The sequence below is a fragment of the Pezoporus flaviventris genome, unplaced genomic scaffold (assembly GCF_033815535.1).
Source record: "Pezoporus flaviventris isolate CSIRO_AGI_PZ_B2104156 unplaced genomic scaffold, CSIRO_AGI_Pfla_v1 ptg000029l, whole genome shotgun sequence".
NCBI lineage: Eukaryota > Metazoa > Chordata > Aves > Psittaciformes > Psittacidae > Pezoporus > Pezoporus flaviventris.
Genome location: NW_026892577.1, coordinates 17,076,961 through 17,104,354, shown reverse-complemented (window position 1 = coordinate 17,104,354; position 27,394 = coordinate 17,076,961). Strand labels below are relative to the sequence as shown.

General features: G+C 44.0%; 1 protein-coding gene across 2 annotated transcripts in view; it reads right to left on the bottom strand.

Moving 5' to 3' along the window:
- LOC133272284 (cytochrome P450 2H2-like) overlaps nucleotides 1–26,915 on the bottom strand; it is a 38,543-nt gene extending 11,628 nt beyond the window's left edge. Inside the window, exons 1-9 of one of the 2 annotated variants that reach the window (XM_061459308.1) lie at nucleotides 26,674–26,915; nucleotides 26,245–26,407; nucleotides 25,530–25,679; nucleotides 19,037–19,197; nucleotides 18,465–18,641; nucleotides 17,688–17,829; nucleotides 17,216–17,403; nucleotides 16,599–16,740; nucleotides 15,754–16,156 (exon numbers count right to left, since the gene is read on the bottom strand). In XM_061459308.1, coding sequence (XP_061315292.1) covers nucleotides 15,975–16,156; nucleotides 16,599–16,740; nucleotides 17,216–17,403; nucleotides 17,688–17,829; nucleotides 18,465–18,641; nucleotides 19,037–19,197; nucleotides 25,530–25,679; nucleotides 26,245–26,407; nucleotides 26,674–26,853 — 1,485 coding nt within the window. In that variant the 5' untranslated portion in view covers nucleotides 26,854–26,915 and the 3' untranslated portion in view covers nucleotides 15,754–15,974. Of the gene's footprint in view, nucleotides 1–15,753; nucleotides 16,157–16,598; nucleotides 16,741–17,215; nucleotides 17,404–17,687; nucleotides 17,830–18,464; nucleotides 18,642–19,036; nucleotides 19,198–25,529; nucleotides 25,680–26,244; nucleotides 26,408–26,673 lie in introns of those variants that run through there. The other variant, XM_061459307.1, reaches the window with a different exon arrangement.
- Nucleotides 26,916–27,394: the final 479 nt, after the last annotated feature.

The following is a 27,394-nucleotide window of genomic DNA, read 5'->3' as shown; positions in this document are numbered from 1 at the left end:
AGCATGCAACAAGCTCTTTCAGTCCTTTCCCACTACAGGTTTCATGTGTGGGACCACTGAGTGAACAGGGCCCATGTAAAGCCTCTTCTGCTGCAGCTCTCATCCCTGCCTCCTTTGGCTATGAAGGTGGCTCATCTCCTCCTCCCAGCCACCATCTTCTCCTGCACATATCACCTCGTCTGGAAATTATGGTGCCTAATGCAGTTTCTCTCATAAACATGAAAAATGTCCCCTAGCCTTTGGCTTAAACTCATTTGGAATAGTGGAAGTGGAGAAAATGAACTGTGAGTTATTTTCCCTACTTAAGAGCTGTGAAATATATGACATTTCAATGAAAATTTGTCAATTAAAAAAAATAAAATCTGTGTATGTACTCCTGCCTTCTTGCTATGCAACTTTCAAATAGAGATAGTAACTGAAGTAAATTGCCCAGTAGTGCTAAAGCAAAAGATGCACAGTAATCTGCCTGTGGTACAGTACAGTTCATTCGGTTAATATTTGATAGTTCTGATGATTACAGCCACTGGAAGCAAAGCAATGTATATGTAAGAACTAGGCAGACATATTGCACAGCCTATCTGATATTTTACAAGGACTTGGTGAGAACTTTATTTGGTTTATCATCAGTGCAGATGGGTTGGTTAAATGTTTCTTAATGAACTCAGTTAATCCAGGCATCAGGTGAAAGGATCCAACATCAGACTTTTCAAATACCTTTCACTGAAAATGAAGAGTGAACTTCCATGACCTCTTTCAATGTACTTTCAATGTACCATGACCTCTTTCGTTGTACCTTTTAATGTAAGGTACATTGACTCTTCAGACTAAAAGCTATTAAAGAAGGACTGTTATTATTTGACCCAGATGTACCTGTGGTGACCTACAGATCAAGTAAGTGTGAAGGCCTGCCTAAACATATTTCAGCCTTAATAAAGGAAAAAGAGAAAAAAAAAAGGAACATCATCACCCCCTTTTTTACATAATAAAGAGTTTCCTATGTCTGAATCCAATTTCCCCAAGCCCTAGCCTCAGTACTGGATTCATCCTTATGACATTGTGGTTTGTGCCACGATCGGGGGCAGGGAAATTTGTTTCTTTGTTAGTTTTTTTTCATGGGTCCATATTTTGCAGACTGAAGTCTTCTGTCTTTGGGAAAATGAGCCACTGAGTTAGAGAATCACCAGCGCAAATACTAGTTGCATGTCCTGAATTTTGAATGGCTCACAGGCTATGTAACTGGAGGCCAAGAGGAGAAGAGGGCTGTAGGCAAAATAAGAGCGCAGAAGAGCAGCTCCAAGCTGCACAGGCCCATCATCATCCCTGAAGGAGAGGTCTCAGAGTGCTGCAAGCAGGAAACCTCAGCACAGAACCTTGCCAGAAAGCAAGAGAGTAGCAATGAGAGTAGCAGTGCACCAGCTACTAAGATGGAGAAAAAGTGACTGCTATTGCTGAACCCAGGACACTAGTGTGTGCCACATATTGCCTCAGTGACAGGAAGCTGCTCCGCTGACGGTGTCACACAGAGCATGTGGAAGGTAATGTGGAGCTGTGTACTCCCCCCTTACCTTTGTTCCCCCTGCTCCCAGAGGGAAGGAAAATTGAAAGAATGTAACTCCCATGGGTTGAGATAAGAGCAGTACAGTAACTAAGGTATAACACAAATCACAACTGCTACCACCAATAATAATAATGATAAAGGAAATAACAAGGGAAGAGAATACAATACCACTCACCGACCGATACCGATACCTAGCCCCACCCAGCAGTGATCCAGCCCTTTCGGGTAACTCCCAGTTACATCCTGGGCATGACATGCTGTAGTATGGAATACCTCTTTGGCTAGTTTCGGTCAGGTGTCCTGTCTCTGCTTCCTCCTGGTTTCTCTTCCTCCCTGGCAGAGCATGAGGCTCACAAAGTCCTTGGTCAAACTAAACATTTTAGCAGTAACTAAAAACATCGGTGTTATCAGTGCTGTTCCCAGGCTGAAAGCCAAAAAACACAGCACTGCACCAGCTACTGAGAAGGACAAAAAAAAAAAATATGACTGCTACTGCTGAACCCAGGAGAACAGGGACAAGCAAAAATGTCCTTATTGAAACAAAACAGACTCCAAAGGAATGACAGGAGCATTCCAGTCTTTGTAATGGAAAAATATTGCATTTATGATCCTATCAATTTCATTCCTATCAATTTTCATTAGCTTTCTGAATGACTGAAGAACAGTTTGATGGTTTAATGTTACATTGGAAGAAACAAGTGAAATTTTCCAGATTTAAGTGCCTGAAGTTTGGAAAACCAAAAATACACATGTAAAATATATTCCAAAATGCCTCAGAATATGTGCTGTGCAAATATCATTTGTTACTAATACAAAACATGTTCCTCATATGAGACCCATTTCTACATATGCTTGTGATCCCAAGAGCTGACTGTACTGGAGGCTGAAATCAGCCTGACTGTGAGGAAGTGGCAAAAGCACCCCATTGTGACTGGTTCAAAGGCTCCATGCATCCTTGGCATAGACTGCCTCAGAAGAAGGTACTTCAAAGACCCAAAAGGGTACCAATAGGCTATTGGTATTGCTGCTTTGGAGACAGAGGAAATTGAGCAGCTGTCCACCTTGCCTGGTCTCTCAGAGGATCCTTCTGTTGCGGGGTTGCTGAAAGTCGAATAACAATTGCCAATCGCGAACACAACAGTGCACTGGCAGCAATATTGCACCGAGACTCTGTGATACCCATCCATAGGCTGATCCGTAGACTGGAGAGACAAGGGGTGATCAGAAGAACACACTCACTCTTTAATGGCCCCATATGGCCAGTGCAAAAGTCTAATGGAGTGTGGAGACTAACAATGGACTATTGTGTCCTGAATGAAGTCACATCACCACTGAGTGCTGCCGTACCAGACATACTAGAACTTCAGTATGAACTGGAGTCAAAGGCAGCTGAGTGGGACACCACAATTGATATTGCCAATGCATTTTTCTCAGTTCATTTGGCAGCAGAGTGCAGGCCACAGTTCACTTTGACTTGGAGGGGCGTCCAGTACCCTACTGCCTACTGCCTACCTACTGCCCCAGGGGTGGAAACACAGCCCTACCATCTGCCATAGACTGATCCAGACAGCACTGGAACAGGGGCAAGCTCCAGAGCACCTGCAATACATTGATGACATTATCATGTGGGGAGATACAGCAGAAGTTTTTGAGAAAGGGAGGAAAATAATCCAAATTGTGTTGAAAGCCGGTTTTGCCATAAGACAGAGTAAGGTCAAGGGACTTGCACAGGAGATTCAATTATTGGGAATCAAATGGCAAGATGGACGTCGCCAGATCCCCACAGATGTGATCAAAAAGATATCAGCAATGTCTCCACCAACTAATAAGAAAGAAACACAAGCTTTCTTGCGTGCTGTGGGGTTCTGGAGAATGCACATCCCGAATTACAGTTTGATTGTAAGCCCTCTGTATCATGTGACCCGAAAGAAGAATGATTTCAAATGGGGCCCTGAGCAACAACAAGCCTTTGAGCAAATTAAACGCGAGATAGTTCATGCAGTAGCCCTTGGACCAGTCCGCACCAGGCCAGATGTAAAAAATGTACTGTACACCGCAGCTGGGGAGAACGGTCCTACCTGGAGCCTCTGGCAGAAAGCTCCAGGGGAGACTCGAGGACATTGCTGAACGAGAACAGTAGCCAGTACTTTATCTCTTTACTGGATCATTGATGGTGGCAAAAGCCCTGTGGGCTGCTCTGAAAGACTGTTACAAGAGATGGAATCCGATATCATGGAATGATACCTCTTTGGCTAGTTTGGGTCAGCTGTCCTGTCTCTCTTCCTCCCGACTTCCCCTCCTCCCTGGAAAAGCATGAGACTCAGAGAGACTTTGGTCAGACTAAACATTTTAGCAGTAACTAAAAACATCAGTGTTATCAGTGCTGTTCCCAGACTGAAAGTCAAAAACAGAGCTCTGCACCAGCTACTAAGAAGGAGAAAATATGACTGCTACTGCTGAACCCAGGAGAATGACAATATAGGATGGCCAAGAGATTTTCCCTGGGGCTGGACAGTCATGAGTGGCAGGGTGTGTGGGATACTATGAGCAAGTATCTAGGCCAGTGAGCCCCTCTAGTGCTTTGGAAATTCACCACTGAACAAGTGCAAAATCCAGAAAAACTAGTAAAACACTTAAATGAGATGCGTTGTCATCGCAGTCATACCAGAGAGGGACAAATCATGGCAATGTGCTGGGGCTTGGCCTATGCTCACAGAGCCCTGCTCAACACTATCCAGCAACTTCAAAGGGAAAAAAAGATGTCTCTGGATCTGATCGAAAAGCAACAGGCAATGAAGCTTCTCCAACTCCAAATAGAGCATCTACTCTGACTACAACAGACAACGCAGATACCCTAACTCCAATCACAGCAACTACACCAACCCCAGTGACAAGTACAGCAGCTACTCAAACCCTGACTGCAAAAGACAGTGCAGCTGCTGGTGCTACTCAATCCACAAGCACAGCAGCTGCACTAACCCCCACAACAGATACTGCAGCCACTCCAACCACAATGATAATCACTGCAGCTAAACCAGAGGACAAATCAGTGCCAATATTGGTTGCCCCTCTACGCAAGCGGAAAAACAAAGAGGCAAAAAAAGCAACCCATACAGAGAAGAAAGGTGAAGAACCAATGCACTTACTACACAGGACAGCATCTGAACAAGAGTTATTATTATGTAGATCAGAGGAAGAGGAAGAAGAAGAGGTGACTTCTTGACCAAGGACCACAACCGAGCTACAGAATATGCAAAAAGATTTTACCTGTCATGCAGGGGAACACATAATCACCTGGTTGATCCGATGCTGGGACAATGGGGCCGACGGTCAAGATATAGAAAATGGCAAAGCCAAGCAGTTGGGATCACTTGATAGGGAAGGGGGAAATGACAAAGCAATTTCAAAAGGGAAATGGTCCCTCAGCCTTTGGAGGCGGCTCTTGGCAGCTGTGAAAGAAAGGTTTCCGTACAAGGACAAGGTTATGAGTCCTTCAGCCAACTGGACCATGATAGAGACAGGCATCCAGTCTCTGAGGGAATCAGCCATTGCAGAGATGATCTGTCGCAGGCCGGCTTCTGGGAATTCATCTGTAGAGCCAGATGAAGTCTAAGGTACACGACTCACGTGGCAGAAATTTACAGAGTGCACCCTCATTGTATACCCCTCGTTGGCAGCAATAACCTGGAATGACATAGTACCACCAACAATGGATGAAACGATTCGTCAGCTCTGAGAGTTCGAAGACAATTTCACCCTTTCCATCATTACAGCTTGTCATGGTTTAAACCCAGTCAGGCAACTCGTTCACTCAGTTCCCCCCGCTTCTTGCCCTCCCCCTACTCCCAGAGGGACAGAGAGGAGAGTCAAAAAGAATGCAACTCCCACGGGTTGAGATAAGAGCAGTACAGTAACTAAGGTATAACACAAATCACTACTGCTACCACCAATAGTAACAATGATAAAGGAAATAACAAGGGAAGAGAATACATCACCTCACCACCAGCCGACCAATAACTCGCCCCCCCCAGCCCGACCAAGCACTGACCGATACCTCCTCCAGCCCTGCAGTCTACCAGCCCTTCCGTGTAACTCCCAGTTACATCCTGGGCATGACGTGCTGTGGTATGGAATAACTCTTTGGCTAGCTTGGGTCAGGTGTCCTGTCTCTGCTTCCTCCCGGCTTCCCCTCCTCCCTGTCAGAGCATGAGGCTCACAAAGTCCTTGGCCAAACCAAAACATCCTTGTTATCAGCTCTGTTCCCATGCCGAAAGTCAGAACACAGCACTGCACCAGCTACCAAGGAGAAAAATGACTGCTACTGCTGAACCCAGGACACAGCTGTGGAAAAACTGTCCCAGAAGTTCAAACAATTGAGGGACGATCTATTCAATCTATCCAGCTCCCCATGTGTACCAACACACCTCTCAGCTGTTAACAAAAGTCTTCCTACTGCTCAAGAGAAAAGATATAGGAGGTACACGCCACGGGCCACCCTACGGTTTTACCTGCGGGATCATGGAGAAGACATGAGAAAGTGGGATGAAAAATCTACCTCAGCTCTGGAGGAACGGGTGCGTGAATTGAAGAGGAGAGCAAAAGTCAAAGATGATCATCACATGAAAGCTGCAGCTTCAGTCTCTGGTGAGCAGGTTCCCAGACGGAGTGGAGGACCTGATTTTATTCCAGCTCCTGTGACAAAGAAGACCTATCCCTTTCTACAAGATGTACAAATTATTATAATGTAATAGATTTGCCATGGCAAATTATGATCGAGCTGTTGACTGACAGGGCAATACCTGACAATTTGCTTTGCTTGAGAAGAAGACAGGTTAAAGTTTTTCTTTAAAACAGAGGCATTCTGATGAGAAAAAAGGAATGTGAAGCAGCTGCAGAAGTAAACTGCACAATGTTAACAGTCAAGGAGTCAGCTATATCATTACCCACAGTTAAAGTGCCAGGCCAGTTGGAATGTGACCTAATATGACCAACAAAACCAGCATAATTCATGCAGCAGCCAATACAGGAGCCCTACGAGCCTCTGCTCGTACATCCCAACAGGTCTCAACAAACTCGGCAGTGTCTGTAGTTTTTCCTCTGACTGGGGCTAACACAGCCCCACAATCCCCAGCTGCACCCTCATATGCTAGTTGAAACAAAAGTGCACGAGCAGCCCCGTGACCATCAGTTTGCCTTTTTATAGCATAGTCCAAAAAATGTACTCTACACTAAAGCTGTGGAGAATGGTCCTACCTGGAGCCTCTGGCAGAAAGCTCCAGGGGAGACTGGAGGATACTGCTGAACGAGAACAGTAGCCAGTACTTTATCTCTTTACTGGATCATGGATGGTGGCAAATGCTCTGTGGGCTGCTCAGAAAGACTGTTGCAAGAGATGGAACGCGACCGCATGGAAGGGGTAAATTCAGCAGCTTTATAGGAATTGGTCCATGGACTAAGGAATGATCTCTCTCTCTTTTTCTGTGTGTAGGAGTGTATATACATATATTTATATGAGACAAAAGAGATGGTATACTGAAAAATGTGGGATGTGAGCATGACGGGAATGGTATGGAATAAGGGGTAGATACTGTCCTGGATTCAGCAGTAGCAGTCATTTTTCTCCTTTTTAGTAGCTGGTGCAGAGCTGTGTTTTTGACTTTCAGCCTGGGAACAGCACTGATAACATCGATGTTTTTAGTCGTTGCTCAGAAATGTTTCCTCCAACCAAGGACTTTCTGAGTCTCATGCTCTGCCAGGGAGGAGGGGAAGTAGGGAGGAAGCAGAGACAGGACACCTGACCCAAACTAACCAAAGAGGTATTCCATAGCGCAGCACGTTATGCCCAGTATATAAACTGGGGGCTGTTACCCAGAAGGGAGAGATCGCTGCTAGTGTCGGGCTGGGTATCAGTTGGCAGGTGGTGAGTGGTTGTATTCTGTTCCCTTGTTATTTCCCTTATCATTATTATCATTGGTGGTAGCAGTAGTGATTTGTGTTACACCTTAGTTACTGGACTTTTCTTATCTCAACCCATGGGAGTTGCATTCTTTCGATTCTCCTCCCCATACCTCTGGGAGCAGGAGGAGGAAAAAGAGGGCATATAGAGAAAGTGGCTGCGTGGGTCTGTGTTACCCGCTGAGCTTAACCATGGCAGGGGACCCTGACCTGAGCATCCCATGGCAGGGGCAGATGGGATGTACAGGTCATAGCAGTACAGTTCATGATAAATTCCTTCACCTACTCCAGGTGCATTTGGGCAATGTATAAGCAGGTATTGGGGTCTGAGTGAAATTCTATACTTTGAATTAAACAAAAAAAGTCATTGAATCATAGAACAGGCCAGATGGGAGGGGATCTTGAAAGATCATCTAATCCAACCTTTGTGGAAAAGGGAGCCTATCTGCTGCCTTCAAGGGACATTCATCCAAGAGGCACTGACGTAATGCCAATCTGAGCAGTAACAATGCCCGTCAAAGCAGCCCCTAGCAAAGTTCAGGTTCTGCACACTCCCATGTGGGAAGAAAACAGATAGGTATTTCAGGGTCAGGTGTTACTCAGTAAAGTTATTCCTTCCTTTAGATCTTGTTAAAAATCAGACTTGGTGCATTTGTTGCAATCACGGCTATGATGTTTGAGTAATCAATGTTTGATCTAAAGTTCCCAGCTAATAATTTTAGAGAGAATGACCACTTCCAAAGCTATCATTGCCTACCTCCTTTGGTGTACCAGACACACCTTGGACAGTAGTGAGTTCTCAGTGAGCTTAAGGGATGACCCCAGTTCAGAGAAAATGTTCTGAGGATGCAGACCAGCTGCAGCTTGCTGCCTAGATAGACTGGCTCTGGAGACCCTTACCACTTTTCTCCATCCTACTGACACGTTTCTGTCTCTCTGCTGGTATTCACCCTTCCCAGGACATTTGACTTTCTCACAGCCTTTTCCTATTCCCTCCCCACAGGCTGTTCTCTCCAAACTCTCCAGACAGCTCTCTCAAACTGTGGACAAAACCACCACAAACTCTTCCTCTAGAGCAGCTGATTTGACACCTTTTGTCCTACCACGTGTCTTTAATCCAACTTTTCTGTGCCAGACAACACCACACAGCTTCTGGGTAGAGAAGAGGACGAATTACAGGAGCAACTGAACTGAAGACTCATTTAAAGGGCCAATATTTGTCTAGGATGTTCAACTACTCAGTAGAACAGACCAATCACTGTAGGACCTAATTCGTGTTTTGTAGGTAACTGGATGTTGTTAGAGTTTCAGTAGAATTGTGTCAGCATGGGTCCTCTTTGGCTCTATAGGAATTTTCCATAGTCCTTATATGGAGAATTTACCAAATTTCAGCTCCCCCTAGTTCTTAGTGGGTACTGAATGCTTAACACCCTTTGACAGATGAAACATCCCTGTTCTGCCAGTAGATGAATAAAAAGCTCTGCTCAGGAGCTGACACCACGTGGATCACTTCTATAGCATTTTGAGTCCCCACCACAGAACCTCTGAAAATCTAGGGAACACAAAACATGGGTTCCAAGCTTCCAAGAAGGACACATTTTGTGGTGCATTTTGTGAATGTGGGCTATGCATTGCATCCTTGTGCTCCACACCAATTGGGGAACAACTATATAGAGGCAACTATCACTGAGTTTTGGAGAATATCCTGTCAGACACAGGTCTGGTCCTAACCATCACATAGACGCCTGGCCTATGACGTCAGTCGCTAGTTCCAGTCCTCACGCAACTCCTCTGACTTGTCAATGTAACAACATCAGGCAGAGATCTTAGTCTGCCACAGGCAGATCAAGAACATTCTAGATATCACATTAGTTTCTAAAAAGAGATCTAGCAGTAGGTAAGTCCAAGGAAGTGAATACACCATTAGCAGCAGCTAATAACCCATCTGAAACTAGGAGGTTTAAAAAGAAAGAGCACAGCCTGTACCAGAAAGTGTCTGTCTAATTACAATGGGATCACTGACTGAACCTGCCAATCGGTCTTGCCTGGTGACATTCTTCCCCAGCACTTTTGTCTTAAAGTTACCAAATGAACACAACAGCAGCTTGCATTTTGGGAGCTGAGTGAAAATATGTGGTTCATCCTGCAGGGTTCATGTCAGGAAAGAGCAGGAAAATAATGGCAAACCTCTTCCAGACAATCACTGGGGAGCTCAGTGGTTAGGATAGAGGTACATGTTTCACTACCACTGCAAGAAAGGAAGGTGACATTTACTTACCACACAGTGCGAGATCCTGGCAAGTGCCATCAGGATGTCTGCTCCTTCTCTTTCTTGTGTCTTCAATATGGATCTTACAGACAGAGTAACGCATCCTCCCTCGTTTCTCCCATTGCCAGTTCCTTTTCTTTCCTTCTTCCCTGTACAAAGCCGGATCTCTCTTATGTCAGTATCTGTCTAGGAAAGAAATGGCGAATGCTGGTGTCTGCTAACGAATCCACCAGAGGCTTAGAGCTTGGGATATATCACTCTCCTGCCTCAAGAAGAAGTGAACCTGCCATGCAAAACCAGAAGTGCTGAATGTATCAAGGCAAGAGCTGTGTCTAATATTACCAAATATATGGCACAGCCTAGTTCTGTCATTCTTGCTCAATATCAGTAATAGCTGTTCTCTAACAGTGTTGCTGGAGAGCTCAATGTGCCAGGAGGTGGCCAGTAGGAACAATGAGAAATTCTCAGGCAAGCAGGATTTGAACACGAACTTGTGCGCAGAGGGAGCTTCTTCATGCCCTTCTACCTAAGCATTTATTTAAACCAAGAGGTGACCTAATGCAAAGGCAGAAGTACCGAACACAAGTGAGCACACCGTATCCAAGTAGCAGAGTTTGCATGTTTGGGGTCTGATTTCATGGAGACAAGGATAAATTAGCGCTAGTTAAAGCAAACAAGCAAAAAGATAAATAAAACTTTAGTGATCTGGTGTTGGCCCCAGCAGTCAGAAATGTGATGGACTATGATTACCAGCTCTGTTGGAAAAGAGGGCCTGGTAGGGGAAATAAGGGCTCATCTTGCTGGTGCTGGTATTGTCCAAGTCTGTAAATAGATAGATTTTAATATAATATTGCTGCCCTTTAGTGCTTTGGAAAAGAATCTACTCACAATTACTAGTTGTAAACAGATAAAAATAAACTACTTCCAAAATAATCTCTACTCACATGTGCTTAAAAAGACAAACCAAACCAAACCCAAATGACTAAACACTTCAAACACTCTGCTGCTTCTGATTTTACAAGGGATAGCACAGGCCTGTGAGAAGCAGCTGAAAATAATCACTTCAGATCCCTTTCCCCCCTGACCTTCCAAAGCAAGTTATTGCATATCTGTTCAAGTAAAAACAATTACTGTGTTAGAAATCTCTTCACACAAATGAGAACTGTACATCTGCAGTCTCTGGGGACATCAAACAGAAGCAGCAACACTTTCTCCAGTGTCCCCATGATGTCACTGTATAGGAGAATTAACCTTCCCAGTGTTTGCCAGGCAAAGGCATACTCAGATACTCAGAATTTAATTCTTCAGCAGGTAAAGCTCTCCTGCCACCGCTGAAGGCAGTCAGCATCTTATCCATTTTTTGTCCATTTGTCTGGACAACTGCAACATCAGCTTTTAATTTTCAAGAAAGGTCTAGCAGTAAGGGAAGGAAATTCAGGTCTTGTTGTCAGATCACAGAATGGACACCCTTGTCGGAGTTTTGCCTCTAGTTTCCAGAGTGGGTACGAACAAATCTCTATAGATTAGATTATATATATGTAGTATGGAGTGCCTTGTTCTTTCTCTCCAGTGAGAAGACTTGCAATAGCTGATCTTCTTTGGCATATGTTGAAAAACCAGATGATGTTTTCATATATTGTTCTTTCATTTATATTTCCTTGATTCTATGACATCTGTGGCTTTTGCCTTTGCAATGCCATTCTACCAAGTCGTGGTATATCTAGCATATTAATATATTGAAATGAAAGAAGAAGTGCCTGTTTCACATGAACAGTTCATGCCATAAACAGTTCATTGGCAGTTGTAATATTGGCAGCATTACAGATGCTATCTCATTTCACATCACACAGATTCAGTTCTCTGTCTTCACTGTGATCACTATAAATTGTACATCACAGGGAATGTGACTAAGTAGGAATGCCCGTCCTACATTCGTACCTGTATACTTGGCAACTCATGTAAACTCTTCTTCTTTATTTTGCCTGTATGTAAGATTGCTATGGTGATCTTTGCATACTTTATAAAACAACATCAAGATGCAAGCTGCTGTTCAGCTAGGAAATGGCACTGGGAGAATCCAAGTATTTAATTTGCCCTCTCTTGCCACAAAGGAGAGCTCTGTAAGCACTGCTGGGGTTCTGGTAAAGTGTTGTAGGGTCAGTCTACCCTTCCCCCACCTTGTTACTGACAGTGGAAATTTCCAAGGTTTTTGGCCAGCTCTGACTTCAGTCCATAATATGTTTCATATAAATGAGTGAAATAAAACAGATATGTACAAGACATTTGGGATTATAGGGCTTGTAGAAACAGGTTTTTCATTGAATGGTGTTCTTCTGGGATCATAGATAAACAACATTTCAGCATTCTACGTCTTTATTTTGCAATATATATCATAATTTCACAAAACTTCCTTATAATCACACAGGAGAGGACCCATCTGCCCAGTCATTGTTAAACTCCATCCCCACCGTAGGAGACAATATGTACTGGGGCAAGAATAGAGGAGATGATCATCTTCTAACAGAAAAATTCCCACTGGTTTATGCTTTGCAGTACAAACAGGTGACGATAAAACTGAGAATACGGAAGAGAGAGATACACAGTAATTGTTTTTACTTGAACAGATACGCAATAACTTGCTTTGGAAGGTCAGGGGGGAAAGGGATCTGAAGTGAATATTTTCAGCTGCTTCTCAGAGGCCTGTGCTATCACTTGTAAAATCAGAAGCAACAATTTGAAGTATTTGTTCATGTGGGTTTGGTTTGTCTTTTTAAGCCCATTTGAGTAGAGATTATTTTACACATAGTTTATTTTAATGAGCTTTCCTTAGCCACAGGAGAGGTGCAGCAATGCAATGTAGAGGTATGTGAAGTGTATTTGAGAGACCATAAGAGATGTTCTGACTGCTGACCTGAAGTTATCGTTGGGGTCAGAAGATAATCTAGTATGTTGAGTGTCCCTGTACCGTCTGTCAGTTTCAGTGTCAAGAGCAGTGTTTTGAGTGTTGTGGATGATCGGCCATTGCCGCCTTATCTTCAGCAACTACCAGCCTTTGCCTCAGGATACAGTAGAGGGAAGGCAGAAAAGCTATTTGTTGCTAGTCTGTTGATACAGGAAACACAAGTGGGCAAGATTCTAGGGGTGCTCTAAACTGATGTAGCTGATTTAAAATAATTGATAGCTTTATGAATTTATACCCTCCTGAATTATACCGTTTATGAATTTGTACCCACTCAGATCTATATTTAGCATTTGCCTTTATAGGTCTCGCTAATGATTTTCCTGCTTTCTGTCCATTCTTGGAAAACTCATGCTTCCCTTGCCCTGCATGTGTTTAGGGCTAGTAATTGTGGGTAAATTCTTTTCCAAAGCACTAGAGGGCAGCAATATTATATTAAAATTATCTATTTACAGACTTGGACAACACCAGCAACAGGATGAGCCCTCGTTTCCCCTACCGGGCCCTGTTATCCAACAGAGCTGATAATCATGGGCAATCACAGTTCTGAGTGCTGGCACCAACACCATATCACTAATGTTTCAATTGTCTTTTTGCTTGTTTGTTTTAATGAGTCCTCATTTATCCTTGTGTGCATGAAAGCAGACCCCAAACACGCAAAGTCTGCCACTTGGATATGGTCTGCTGGCTTGTGCTGAGTACTTCTGCCTTTGCATTATATCACCTCTTGGTTTAAATACATGCTTAGGTGGAATGGCACAAAGAAGCTCCCTCTGTGCACAAGTTCGTGTTTGAGTCCTTCTTCCCTGAGGCTTTCTCATTGTTGCTGCTGGCCACCTCCTGGCACATTGAGCTCTCCAGCAACACTGTTAGAGAACAGCTATTACTGATATTGAGCAAGAATGACAGAACTGAGCTGTGCCATCTATTTGGTGACATTAGACACACCTCTTGCCTTGATACACTCAGCACTTTTGGTTTTGCATGGCAGGTTCACTTTTACTTGAGGCCGGATAGCAATACATCCCAAGCTCTAAGCCTCTGGTGGATTTGTTAGCAGACACCAGCATTTGCCATTGCTTTCCTAGGCAGATACTGACATAAGAGAGATCCGGCTTTGTACAGGGAAGAAGGAAAGAAAAGGAACTGGCAATGGGAGAATCCAGGGAGTATATTTTATTCTGTCTGAAAGATCCATATTGAAGACATGAGAAAGAGAAGGAGCAGGCATGCTTATGGCACTTGCCAGGACCTCACACTGCACGGGAAGTAATGTCACCTTCCTTTCTTGAAGTGGTAGTGAAACATGTACCTCTATCTTAACCACTGAGCTATTCAGTGATTTTCTGGTAGAGATTTATTTGCCTCTGCCTTTGTAATTATTTTCCTGCTCTTTCCTGACATGAACCCTGCAGGATGAACTGCATATTTTCACTCACCTCCTGAAATGCAAGCTGCTGTTGTGTTCATTTGGTAACTGTAAGACAAATGTACTGGGGAAGAATATCACCAGGCAAGACCGATTGGCAGGTTCAGGCAGAGATCCCATTGTAATTAGACAGGCATTTTCTGGTGCAGGCTGTGCTTTTCTTTTTAAACCTCCTAGTTTCAGATGGGTTATTAGTTGCTGCTAATGGTGTATTCACTTCCTTAGACTTACCTACTGCTAGATGTCTTTTGCAGGTGCTGCTCCTGAAGTGTCTTTTCCTTCCCATAAATGTCATAGCTTATGATTTCTTCTGTACTTTTTGCTTTCTTGATTGGAAACAGCATATAGAAAACCATGAACAAAAGCAGTCAGTGCCCCCTCATTTTACCTGTGTTTTCAGGTAATAATGATATCAAGTTGTCTAGGGGAAAGTCAAAAGCAGGATTTGGTGTGCTAAGAGATGATCTGGAACTCCTAGGGGTCTTCTTGATGCTCTCACCATATTCACCCTTTCTGATGTTTTCTCACCCAAGACTTTGCTCAGTGAGAGAGCACACAGGTAACCACCATGGTTTGTGTTTGAAGTCTTTATTCTCAGAAGCAATACATGTATCTGCTCTCTCCTAGCATGGCTATTTTTCACATCTGGCTAAAAAATGCACACGCTTTTAGAAACTAATGTGACCTCCAGAATGTTCTTGATCTGCCTGTGTCAGACTGAGATCTCTGCCTTCTCTTGTTACACTGACAAGTCAGAGCAGTTGCATGAGGACTGGAACTAAAGATTGACTTCTTAAGCCAGGGGTCTATGTGGTGGTTAGACCTGTGTCTGACAAGATGTTATCTAAAAGCCTGTGATAGCTGAATGTATACAGCTGCTCCACAACTGGTGTGGAGCACAGGGATGCAATACACTGCTCATATTCACAAAATGCACCACAAAACCTCTTGAAAAGGGTGTAAGGTGGTCAAAAGTTCTGAGAAGAATGAATATCAGCAGAGAGACAAAAACCTGTCAGTAGTTTGGAGAAAAGTGGTAAGTGTCTCCAGAATCAGTCTATCTAAGCTGCAACCTGCAGCTGGTCTGCAGGCTCAGAGCATTTTTCTCTGAGCTGGGAACATCCCTCAAGCCCTCTAAGAAGTCACTACTGTCCAAGGTGTGTGGGGTAGGTCACACCCCACACGAGGTGGGGAAAAGGATAGCTCTGGAAGTGATCATTCTCTCCAAAATCATTATCTGGGAACTTTAGAACAAACATTGATTATTCAAATCTCAAAGCCTTGATTTCAACATATACAAATGTTCCCAGTCTGATTTTCAAGAAGAACTAAATGCAAGAATGGCTTCACTGAGTCACGTCTGACCCTGAAATACCTGAGAGATACCTGAGGCAGGGTCTGTGGAAACCGTGGAGTAGAAGTGTCTGGTCCTGCTGTGCTGAGAGGATCAAGTGATAAGGACAGCAGCAGCAGTGCTCAGAGCACTAGTCCACACACCCTGACTTGTCAGCATGTCAGAAACCAGGTGGGAACCTCACCCAGGAGAGGTGTGCACAAAGGAGAGCCTGTCTCCTCTTGCACAGGGAGCTGTCTCCTTCCCTATGTAGATTACTACTCTGTCTCTTGTTTGGAGCTAGCCATGACGATTATAAAAGCACCATACAATTTTCTTGATTAAATATGTTTTTCACTATAAAGCATCTAGCAAATTATCTGAGTGTTTCAGTATTAACAGATTGAGAAATGACTGTCATTCATCCAGAGACTTTCATGAGTGTGGCATGTGACAGCAGTCTCCACTTGGTTAGCGTGGAACAAAAGAGACCTCATAAGGTTGGGGCATATTAGCCACAGAGGTAATTATAGGGGTAATGTCAATGTCCTTGTGATCCACAACAGGTTTCAAAGTAAAGTTCTGCAGGATGGATGTTAGAAATATGAATAGCTCCATCCGGGCCAGACCTTCTCCTGCACAGATGCGTTTGCCTGCAAGCGGAAAATAAGAAAATGTGAGGAAGAGTGGGGTAGTTTTAACCATTGTTCCATGAAAGTTCAAGCATCTCAGAATGGACATGCAGCATTTGGGGCAAACAAATTAAACTAGGAGCTAAGCATCAAGAACATTGAAAGTGCTCAGTGGGCAAAGGCAGTTTGAAGGCTTTGGTTTCTCATTTTCTGCTTGGAGAGAGAGTTGTGTGGATGGTTCCCACTTCCTACATCTGTTGTGCCACAGTTCAGTGGAAGAGTTTCTGTGATCGCTAAAAAGGGAAGTCAACAGAAACTCCAGTACACGGATCAGAGCTGCCCAGAAGTAACTGTAATGGATCACCAGACATCACTGTACAGGCCATGGTGACAGAGCCACTAAAATCTTTAAAGAGGTCTTAAGGGAGGATAGCCTAGTATATGAAATAGAAAGAGATCTTACCTGCAGAGAATGGCATGAAGAAGTCACTCTTTTTAAATGTACCATTTGCATTCAGGAAATGTCCTGGGTCAAATTTTTCTGGATTTGGAAATTCTTTGCTATCATGTAGGACTGGAGTCAGCAGAGGTAATACCATTGTGTCCTGAATTAACAAGGAGAGGGGAAAAATGTTAAACTGGAGAAATTTTAAAGCAAAGAAGCATTGAGAATTTCCCAGAGTAGGTGGGTACTCAAAGCTTAACCAGTTTAAAATGAGCATTTCATAAATCAAAATGCATGCCATTAGTATGGCAAACATGACCTTTTTGTGTGAATTTTAGTGGTGAGCCTGATTAGATTATTGAATATTTCTTCTAAATAAATTAGAATTTTGCTTATATCTACATGAAAAAAATCAAATAGAAAGCCATCTCCCTCTTCACACAGAGGACTAAATGCTTCTTAAATTTTTTTTTCCTTTTTTCAGGTACAAGGCATTAAACTCAGTAATATGCAGAATCCCCTCGCAGACAGAATTATTCTAATTCTAGATCAAATTTCAGTGTTTTTGAAAATAAAATAAAATACAGTGAATAGAACATGTCATTGTTTTCAAAAGATTATGAAATTTCTCAGACCTTTGGAATGAAATAGCTTCTGAACTTGGTGTCTTTGATCACAGCATGTGGGACATTAAGTGGAACTAAATCAATGAATCTCTGGATTTCATGGATTACAGCATCTGTGTAGGGCATCTGACTCCGATCTGCCATGCAGGGGCTTCGGTCTCGGCCAATCACATGGTCAATCTCCTTCTGAACTTTCTCTGTTGTTAGGAAATAAGTAAGCATTGAATGGTCAAGTCCCGCACCTGTTTGCCTAAACCTCTCTCCGTATTTACAGCAAAACTTGCTTTTAGCGCACCATCGATATAGGAAAGTGCTTAGTGGTAGTATCCCTTTTCTGTGAATAGAACATAGGGTAATACACATGTCTACACTGCAAATGAAGGGTTCCTTAGGGATCTGTTGTCACATGTGGTAGTGACAGGAATCGTCCAAACTGATCCCACGACCTGACAAAGTTTTTACTTATTTCCTTTTCTATTACCTTGTATCTCTGGGTATTTCTGGAGAGCCAGAAGTCCATGTCTCAGGGTGGTGCTGGTTGTTCCTGTTCCTGCGAGGAACAAGTCAAGTGTGGATCTGGTCAGGGACTCAACTGTGAATACTGAGTGACCATTCTCTTTCTCCTGGAGGAAGATTTGGTAGAATGTTTTCAGAATGACAAATGTAAGCAGTTTGTTTGAAAAGGAAATTCCTGTACTCATAAAGTATGTTTAAAAATACATAGAATCACAGAATCATAGAATAGTTAGGGTTGGAAAGAACCTTAAGGTCATCTAGTTCCAACCCCACCTGCCATGGGCAGGGACACCTCACACTAAATCGTGTCACCCAAGCCCTCGTCCAGCCTAGTCTTGAATACTGCCGGGGATGGAGCATTCACAGCCTCCCTGGGCAACCTATTCCAGTGCCTCACCACCCTAACAGGAAAGAATTTCCTCCTTATATCCAATGTAAACTTCCCCTGTTTAAGTTTTAACCTGTTACCCCTTTTCCTATCACTACATTCCCTAATGAAGAGTCCCTCCCCAGCATCCCTATAGGCCCTATAGGATGGTGTTTTTAGTAAATAAAGCATGAAAAGTCTTTAATATGGGAGGAGCATGGAATTCCATCAAATTTAGATGGCTACAGTTGTTAATTCTGTGTTTAAAAGTCCTAGATAAGATAGTGGAGAGGACAGGATGAAGTTGATGTGCCAAGAAAAGCAAGTTTCCCCTTGTATTTGCATAAGCCCAGTGCCCTGCCACACCTACATTACCTGGTCCATTTTGTTAAGGAAAGCATCGATGAAATCTCGAGGACAACTAGGATCCCAGGTTTCCTGGTGTTGTGCTGTGATTTCTAAAATAAATTTATCAACTTTGCCAATATTTTTCAACATTTCTTGATGAGGCCCAGGTAGAAACTCCATGAGAGTTGGGAAGAAATTGTATAGCTGTAAAAACAAAATGATGGAAAAGCACATTCTGATTAATGTGGATACAATAAAGTGTTCCATAACTGTTAACTATGAAAATGAGGCAATTCAACTGTTTTGGAGGTGTTATTATTTAACTGTATCCTACTTTACTTTTACTTTATTGTTTCACTGTAGTCAAGGATGGATTTCAGTTGAGCAACTTTTGCAATTATATCCTTCTTTGGACATATAATGGCAGTTTGATAAGGTAAGAAGAAGCAGCAGGAATTAGTTATTTAACCGCTGGTTTGGCTTTCAGAAAATTTATCCAAATTTAAAATCCAATCCAGTTAAAAATAATAACATGAAAAATTATCCATTAATAAAGTATTATCATCATTAACAAATGTATTCAATTTAACTGTACACACCTGTGTTTGTATAGTATTCTGGTACTTAGTGTTTTCTTCTAGCAAATCAATTAAAGTTAAAAAATTTTTGTCCTCATAGTCAAACCGATCCCCAAAGACAATGGAGCAGATGATGTTGGAGACAGCATGGATCAGGAATCTGCCAGGGTTGAAGGGTCTCTCTGCAACAAGAAAAAAAAAGAGGTATATCTTGCTTTCAGTGTTTCAGGCATCTTCCCCTCCTCTAGCACTACAGGGAGCTTTGCATCCTCTTGAAACCCAGAGTTTTGCAGTCCTTTGAAAGGGTGGTGAAGGGCTTACACAATTTTTCCTTCTCTACTTGAAGTGAACTCATTTCCCTGTATGAGTCGTTTAAGAATCTCTTTTGACGTGTTCTCAGGAGACCATTGGTCTGGAGGGGGTTGGTTTCTTTTCAGATGACACAAGTGTATCTTGTGTCTTCTGAACTTACAGACTGGTTACTAGAAATGGCCTGAAGATTCCCAGTGAAACCAGAAGGACTTTGCCTGAGCCATGTCTTTAGGTTACTGCACCCTATTAATGAACTCTATTCGTTTAACCTCAGTTGTATAGCTCTCTTCTAGGGATTCGAATGCCTGTGATCGAAGTCTAGTTTAAAAAGCAAGATTAGACCCAGGAAAGAAAGGAAAGTTACAATTTCAGATAGCGATAGGGTGCATTTCAAGGTCTCAAGAGGAGATACAAAGCATGAAAAGGTATCAAATCCCAAAAGAAAAACAAGGAGTCAGAAAATTTCAATTGGGCAGTATTGAGGATCAACCTATTCCAAGGAGCAATGGCAGCAACCCTTCTCTGCCTGTCTAATGACTCCCTAGCCATTGAAGACTCAGCAGATGTCTCCTCAGAGTTTGTGAATGTATAACGTCATGGTTTAAGCCCAGTCGGTAACCCAGAACCATGCAGCCGCTAGTCCACTCCCCCGCTTCTTGCTCATCCCTGCTCCCAGAGGGATGGCAAGGAGAATCAAAAGAATGTAACTCCCGCTGGTTTAGATAAGAACAGTCCAGTAACTGAGGTACAACACAAAACCACTACTGCTACCACCAATAACAATGATAAGGGAAATAACAAGGGAACAGAATACAATCACTCACCACCCGCTGACCAATACACAGCCTGACCCGAGCAGTGATCTAACCCTTCTGGGTGACTGCCCCCACTTTATATACTACGCATGACATGCTGTGGTATGGAATACCTCTTTGGTTAGTTTGGGTCAGGTGTCCTGTCCCTGACTCATTCCGACTTCCCCTCCTCCCTGGCAGAGCATGAGACTCAGAAATTCCTTGGTTAGAATAAACATTACTGAGCAATAACTAAACCCATCAGTGTTATCAGCGTTGTTCCCAGGCTGGAAGTTAAAACCACAGCACTGCACCAGCTACAAAGAAGGAGAAAAGTGGCTGTTACTGCTGAACCCAGTATGGTGTCCGCCCCTTATGCCATACCATGCATGTCATGACCAGATCCCACATTTTTCAATATGCCATCACTTTTGTCTCATATATATATATGTGTGTGTATATATATATATATATATATATATATATATACATCCACAGGGAGGGAGAGAGATCATTCTTTAGTGCCTGGACCAACCCCTATAAAGCTGCTGAGTTCATCCAGACCATGTAACAGTCTTTCAGAGTAGGAGACACAGTGTGCAGTGTTGTATTGTTGCCTGCTGATGACACTGCAGAACTCGTCTGGTTTCATCAAAGTTCATTCTTTGTTGGGATGATGGTCGGAGGGAAGTCAAGGCCAGTTGCTGGTGACCTGAAGAGATCTAGTTGGTGTGCTATAAAAGTGCAACATAGCAGGCAACAGCATATAATTGAGTTCATTGGCTGTTTTCCCCTAAAATCAAATCCCCTTGAGGTACGTATGAGACTTCCCCATCTTCCCGCATTATTCACCAAGTATATCTGGGTCCCTGAGCAAAAGCAATTCCACAAGTGGATTTGCTTTTACCTGAAGCAGGAATAACCCAGACTGTCTTCCCCAGCAAATTCTTCATGTGCACCACAGGAACTTTATCCCCTTCTACAATATGTAAAAGTTCCGACTGGGCTGGGACAACCCTGTTGACAGATCCTCCGGTGTTGACCAGCCAGGTGGCTTTCGGTAAATAAGTATCCCAATGTTTGAAAGTCCCACCACCCATTGCTCTCAGTGTAGTTTTTAACAGCCCATTGTACCGTTCGATTTTCCCAGAGGCTGGTGCATGGTAGAGGATGTGATATACCCACTCAGTGCCATGCTCTTTGGCCCAAGTGCCTATAAGGTTGTTCAGAAATCAGTCCCATTGTCTGACTCAGTTCTCTCTGGGGTGCCGTGTTGCCACAAAATCTGTTTCTCAAGGCCCAGGATAGTGTTCCGGGCAGTGGCATGGGGCACAGCTGTTTCCAGCCACCCGGTGGTTGCTTCCACCATGGTAAGCACATGGCACTTGCCTTGGCGAGTTGGTGGGAGTGTGATATAGTCAATCTGCCAGGCCTCCCCATATTTGTACTTCAGCCATCGTCCTCCATACCAAAGTTTAGCTTGCTTAACTGCAGCGCATGTTTCACACTCGTGAATAACCTGGGCAATAGTGTCCGTTGTTAAATCCACCCCTCGATCACTAAACAATCTATATGTTGCATCTCTGCCCTGATGGCCTGAAGTGTCATGGACCCACCAGGCCAAAAATAATTCACCCTTATGTTGCCAATCTAGGTCCATCTGAGCCACTTCAATCTTAGCAGCTTTATCCACTTGTTGGTTGTTCTGGTGCTCCTCAGTCACCCAACTCTTGGGTACATGAGCATCTACGTGGTGTACCTTCACCACCAGGTTATGCACCTGGGCAGCAGTATCTTGCCACAGTTGCAGCAGCCCAGATGGGTTTACCTCTGCGTTGCCAGTTGCTCTGCTTCCATTGCTGCACCCACCTCCAGAGGGCATTTCCCACCATCCATGAGTTAGTATAGAGATAAAGTACTAGCCACTTTTCTTGTTCAGCAATGTCCAAGGCCAGCTGGATGGCTTTCACCTCAGCAAACTGACTCAATTCACCCTCTCGGTCAGCAGTTTCTGCAACTTGTCTTAGGGGACTCCATACAGCTGCCTTTCATCTCCGATGTTTTCCCACAGTATGGCAGGACCCTTCAGTAAAAAAGGCATATTGCTTTTCACTTTCTGACAGTTTTTTTCCTAAAACTTTGCCCTCTGGCCAGTCCATCATGGCTTCTAGAATGCCTGGACAAACTGGGATTTCATATACGAACTCGTTGTATATTTAGTGCAGCCCACTTACTCCATGTAGCATCTGTTGCATGATGTGTAGAGGAGACCTTGCCTTTGTACATCCAGCCCAGCACGAGTAACCAGGCTGCCAGGAGGAGCTGTGCTTCAGTGCCAATCGCTTCTGAAGCAGCTCGAACCCCTTCATAGTCTACTAATATCTCTTTTTCAGTTGGGGTATAGCTGGCCTCAGATCCTCTGTATCCCTGACTCCAAAGGCCAAGGGGTTAACCTCAAGTCTCCCCTGGAGCTTTCTGCCAGAGGCTCCAGGTAGGACCATTCTCCCCGACTGCGGTGTAGAGTACATTTTTTACCTCTGGCCTGGTGCGGACTGGTCCAAGGGCTACTGCATGAACTAGCTTGTGTTTAATTTGCTCAAAGGCTTGCTGTTGCTCAGGGCCCCATTTGAAATCATTCTTCTTTCGGGTCACATGATACAGAGGGCTTACAATTAAACTGCAATTTGAGATGTGCATTTTCCAGAACCCCACAGCACGCAAGAAAGCTTGTGTTTCTTTCTGATTAGTTGGTGGAGACATTGCTGATATCTTGTTGATCACATCTGTGGGGATCTGGCGATGTCCATCTTGCCATTTTATTCCCCAAAATTACATCTCCTGTGCAAGTCCCTTAACCTTACTCCGTTCTATGGCAAAACTGGCTTTTAGCAGGATTTGGATTATTTTCCTCCCTTTCTCAAAAACTTCCGCTGTATCTCCCCACGTGATAATGTCATCAATGTATTGCAGGTGCTCTGGAGCTTGCCCCTGTTCCAGTGCAGTCTGGATCAGTCTATGGCAGATGGTAGGGCTGTGTTTCCGCCCCTGGGGCAGTTGGTTCCAAGTGTACTGGACGCCCCTCCAAGTAAAAGCGAACTGTGGCCTGCACTCTGCTGCCAAACGAATTGAGAAAAATGCATTGAGCAATATCAATCGCGGCATAGCACTTGGCTGCCTTTGACTCCAGTTCATGCTGAAGTTTTAGCATGTCCAGTACGGCAGCACTCGATGGTGGTGTGACTTCATTCAGGCCACAATAGTCTACTGTTAGTCTCCACTCACTGTTAGACTTTCGCAGTGGCCATATGGGGCTGTTAAAGGGTGAGCGGGTCCTTCTGATCACTCCTTGTCTCTCCATTCTATGAATCACCCTATGGACAGGAATCAGGGAGTCTCAGTGCAATATTGTCGTCGGTGCGCTGCTGTGTTCGCAATTGCCACTTGTTGTTCTTCGACCTTCAGCAACCCCACAACAGAAGGATCCTCTGAAAAAACAGGCAAGGTGGACAGCTGCTCAATTTCCTCTGTCTCCAAAGCAGAAACACCAAAAGCCCATCAGTACCCTTTTGGGTCTTTGAAGTATCCTCTCCTGAAGTAGTCCATGGCAAGGATGCATGGAGCCTTTGGACCAGTCACAATGGGGTGCTTTGGCCACTTCCTCACAGTCAGGCTGATTTCAGCCTCCAGTACAGTCAACTCTTGGGATCCTCCTGTCACTCCAGAAATATAGATGGGTTCCACCCCTTGACAGCCTGCTTGCTTCAGGGTACACTGTGCACTGGTATCTACTAGATCCTTATATTCCTGTGGGACTGATGTGCCAGGCCATCTGATCCACACAGTCCGGTAAATCCAATTGTCCCCTACCTCCAGCTACTAAGAAGGAGAAAAATGACTGCTACTGCTGAACCCAGGACAGGTGGCTCATGGAAAACAGTGATGCTTCAGCATCCTTTTAGACCATTTTCTTGTCCCCCCTCCCCACCCCCTGCAGAATAAGCACACATTGAAGACTGGCTGTGGAAACGAAGCCTGTGGTGCAGGATGCTACTGTGCCACTGTCAGAAGAGGTACTAAGAAGTAACGGTCTTATGCACTACCAAAATAAATGCATTTATAGGTTAAACCCAAGGTGCTTACCTTCTGCCTTCCCCTCAAAAGCAGCTTATATCCCCTGTTCCCATTGCACAGTCCTACCAGTACTGGGAGGTATTGTCTAACATTCAGATGAACAGGACCCAGACCAAAATATCTGTAATGAGTTCTGTGGTCACTCATTTATTCAAGATGCACTGACTTAGAGCTGCAGGAGACAAGACAAGGAAGTGCATGATGATTGGTTACGTGGCAGTCCCCAGCCTTGTCTCCATGGCTGAATTCCACCAAAGTCTTGGCTTTGGGGCCAAGCCATTCCCTTTGCCACTTCTGGTCTTGCTCATCAAGCTAAACAGGTTAAAGGGTGAAACTTAGGAAGTTCAAGCAAGCCAAGTACAAGGTCCTACACCTGGGCCACAGCAATCCCAGACACAGCTACGGTTTGGGCAGAGAAGAGATTCGGAGCTAAATTGCAGAGAATGACTTGCGGGTTCTGGTTCATGAGAAACTTAACATGAGTCGGTTTCAGTGCACACTCGCAGCACAGAAATGCAACCATATCCTGGGCTTCATCAAAAGAAGCGTGACCAGCAAGTTGAAAGAGGTGATCCTGCCCCTCTACTCTGCTCTTGTGAGACCTCAGTTGGAGTATTAAGTACAATTCTGGTGTCCAGTTCCACAGTTCCGCTGGCGGAGTGCCAGGAGCTGAATTGGAAGGTGACTTCCTCTTGAGGATGGTTATGCAACTCTATCGCTGATTGGAAATGTGATGCTCCAGGGCAGCCTTGGTTGTAGCATTCGTGAGATGGTAGAATTTGAGAACCTCGGGACAGTGAGAAGGGCACACGGAACGTTCACTGCCCTGGACATCAAGAGAGCAGATTTTGGCCTCCTCAGGAACCTGCTTAGTAAGGTTCCATGGGATATAGCCCTAGGGGGTGGGGGGGGGGGGGGGGGGCAGGACTATTGGCTGGTAGGGTAAGGTAACAAGCTCAGGCTGGTAGGGCAAGATAACAAGCTCAGGACTGTTGCATCCTGACTACAAGGAAGTGCGGCAGGAGGGCCAGGAGACCTGCTTGGATGGATAAGGAGCTGCTGAGGAAACTTAGAGGGAAAAAAGAGGCTTATAAAAGGTGGAAGCAAGGACAGGAAGCCTGGGGACAATACAGGGATGTTGTCCAGGAAGCTAGGGACCAGGTTAGGAAAGCTAAGGCCCACTTCTTGGGTCATAGATTTGTTGAAGAAGCACTACACCCTCATTGTCTTGCTGCAGATATGCAGGGTGTCCCAGGAAGCACAAAGCATAGTCCTACCATGTGTGTTCCTGATCCTCTCCACCAGAAAATGAGCTTCCTCCTGGATTCGCCCCTCACTGCTCCTCTTCCCCATCCCAAAATCCCTCAGGGTGGTGAGTGTAAATCGTCGGAGCTGCTTCCAGGTCTCCCCATTGCTGGTCAAAATACCTGATAAAGTAAAAATAGACGTCCATGAAGAAACAGATGCATTAGGATGTAAATAAGAAAGTAGCACTGGTACTGAATATTTCTTGGCCACAGACACTGAAAATCAGCACAAAACATTCTCGGAAATGCCCTAGTGAATAAGTACATGGTCTGATCTTGAATGTGGCCCTGATTGGCACAGCCTGTATTATCTCATTTTTACTGTCTCTGGACTTTCCTTTTGTTGGTTAATTTAGCTCTGTATATATCGTCCATATTTCAGAAATGGGAGAACGAACTTAATTTCTTAGAGGCACATTTGACGAGCAAGCTTTTCACCAGAATTTGAAGCATGATGAAAATAGAAAGGCACTCAGTGAAACCGGACTGGGACCTTAGAGAATTCTCCAGGGGACCACTTTACTCAAGGGTCCAAGTAATGAGTTGGGCTTTTAGTCCTTTATTGCTAAAAGTAGTAAATGAAATCCACCATTCCTTCCTCCACTATTCTCTCAGCTGTTCCTCTTAAGTGTTGCTGAAGCACTGAAAGCCTTAGCTTTGTGTGTTAACATTACTGGGGACATACCTGTGCCTTTGAAGACTCTTTTAAAGAGTGGCAGGTTGCCTCTTCCACTGAAGTTATCCGCCCAATCAATCAAAGCTTCTTTCACAACATCATAGCCATACAGCACCACAATCTTCTGTGGCCCTAAATGTATTGTGAAGACAGGACCATATTTCTCACTAAGCTATAAGAAAGAGGAACACAAAGAACAGCATAGGATGATTATTGCAAATATATAGCCTTAGACTTGCGCTACATTGTCTTAGATATTATATTATTGTAATAACATTGACTTCAGAAGCATGCATTTCTGGAAATCTTTTGTTTCTGTTTGTGTCTGACATTTGGTCAATGCAATCTAAGCTTGTGAATTAAGTTGAAACAGTCTAGACTTGACCTTATTTTATATGCAATTTAGACAATATAGGAAAGAAGGAAATAGTACCTTACCCTCTTCATGCTCTCAGGCAAGTTCTTTGGGTTCAGCTGGAATATGTTTCCAGCAAGGGGGAGCGCAAAGGGACCAGGAGGCTGCTTCCCATTTTGTGACATGTTTCTCCATGTGGTGATGAGAAGAAGGCATGAGATGCAGATCAGCAAGAAAATAGTGGTCATTCCCAGGAGCTCCATGGTGAACTGAGGAAGAGAAGTCAAGTGTCAGAAAAGCCTGATGTTGGACGTGTAAATACACCCTTATTTATATGCTGTGAATTGAAAGCACATGGGTGAAATTAGCCAATAGTGCCTTCCTATTCCTTCTGAGAGATTACTTATTAATCAGCTCAAGATAAGAATGAACAAACTACGGGTGAACTCATTGTTTACATAATTTTTTTTTTAACCTCTCCACCTTCAGGTAATCATTCATGCAGGACTAAAGAAGTCATGTTCAAATGCTGTCCAACAAACTCAAAATGCCTAGCTGCTATGTATGTGTGTAAACTCTGTTTGTCCTCATGCCGAGATTGACATCTGCCTGCCCCTCTAGTATCTGAGCACAGTGGAGGGAGGTGCTGTGATTGAAAAAGTGTGTCACTGCATGTTCTTCCTAGGCATTCCACTTCCATTTCTAGAATGAAATTCTACAATTGTACTTTCGTGGTTTAAACTCAGCCACATAGCTCACTCGCTCCCCCACCCCATTTCCTCTGTTATTGCTGCTGTAATTGTC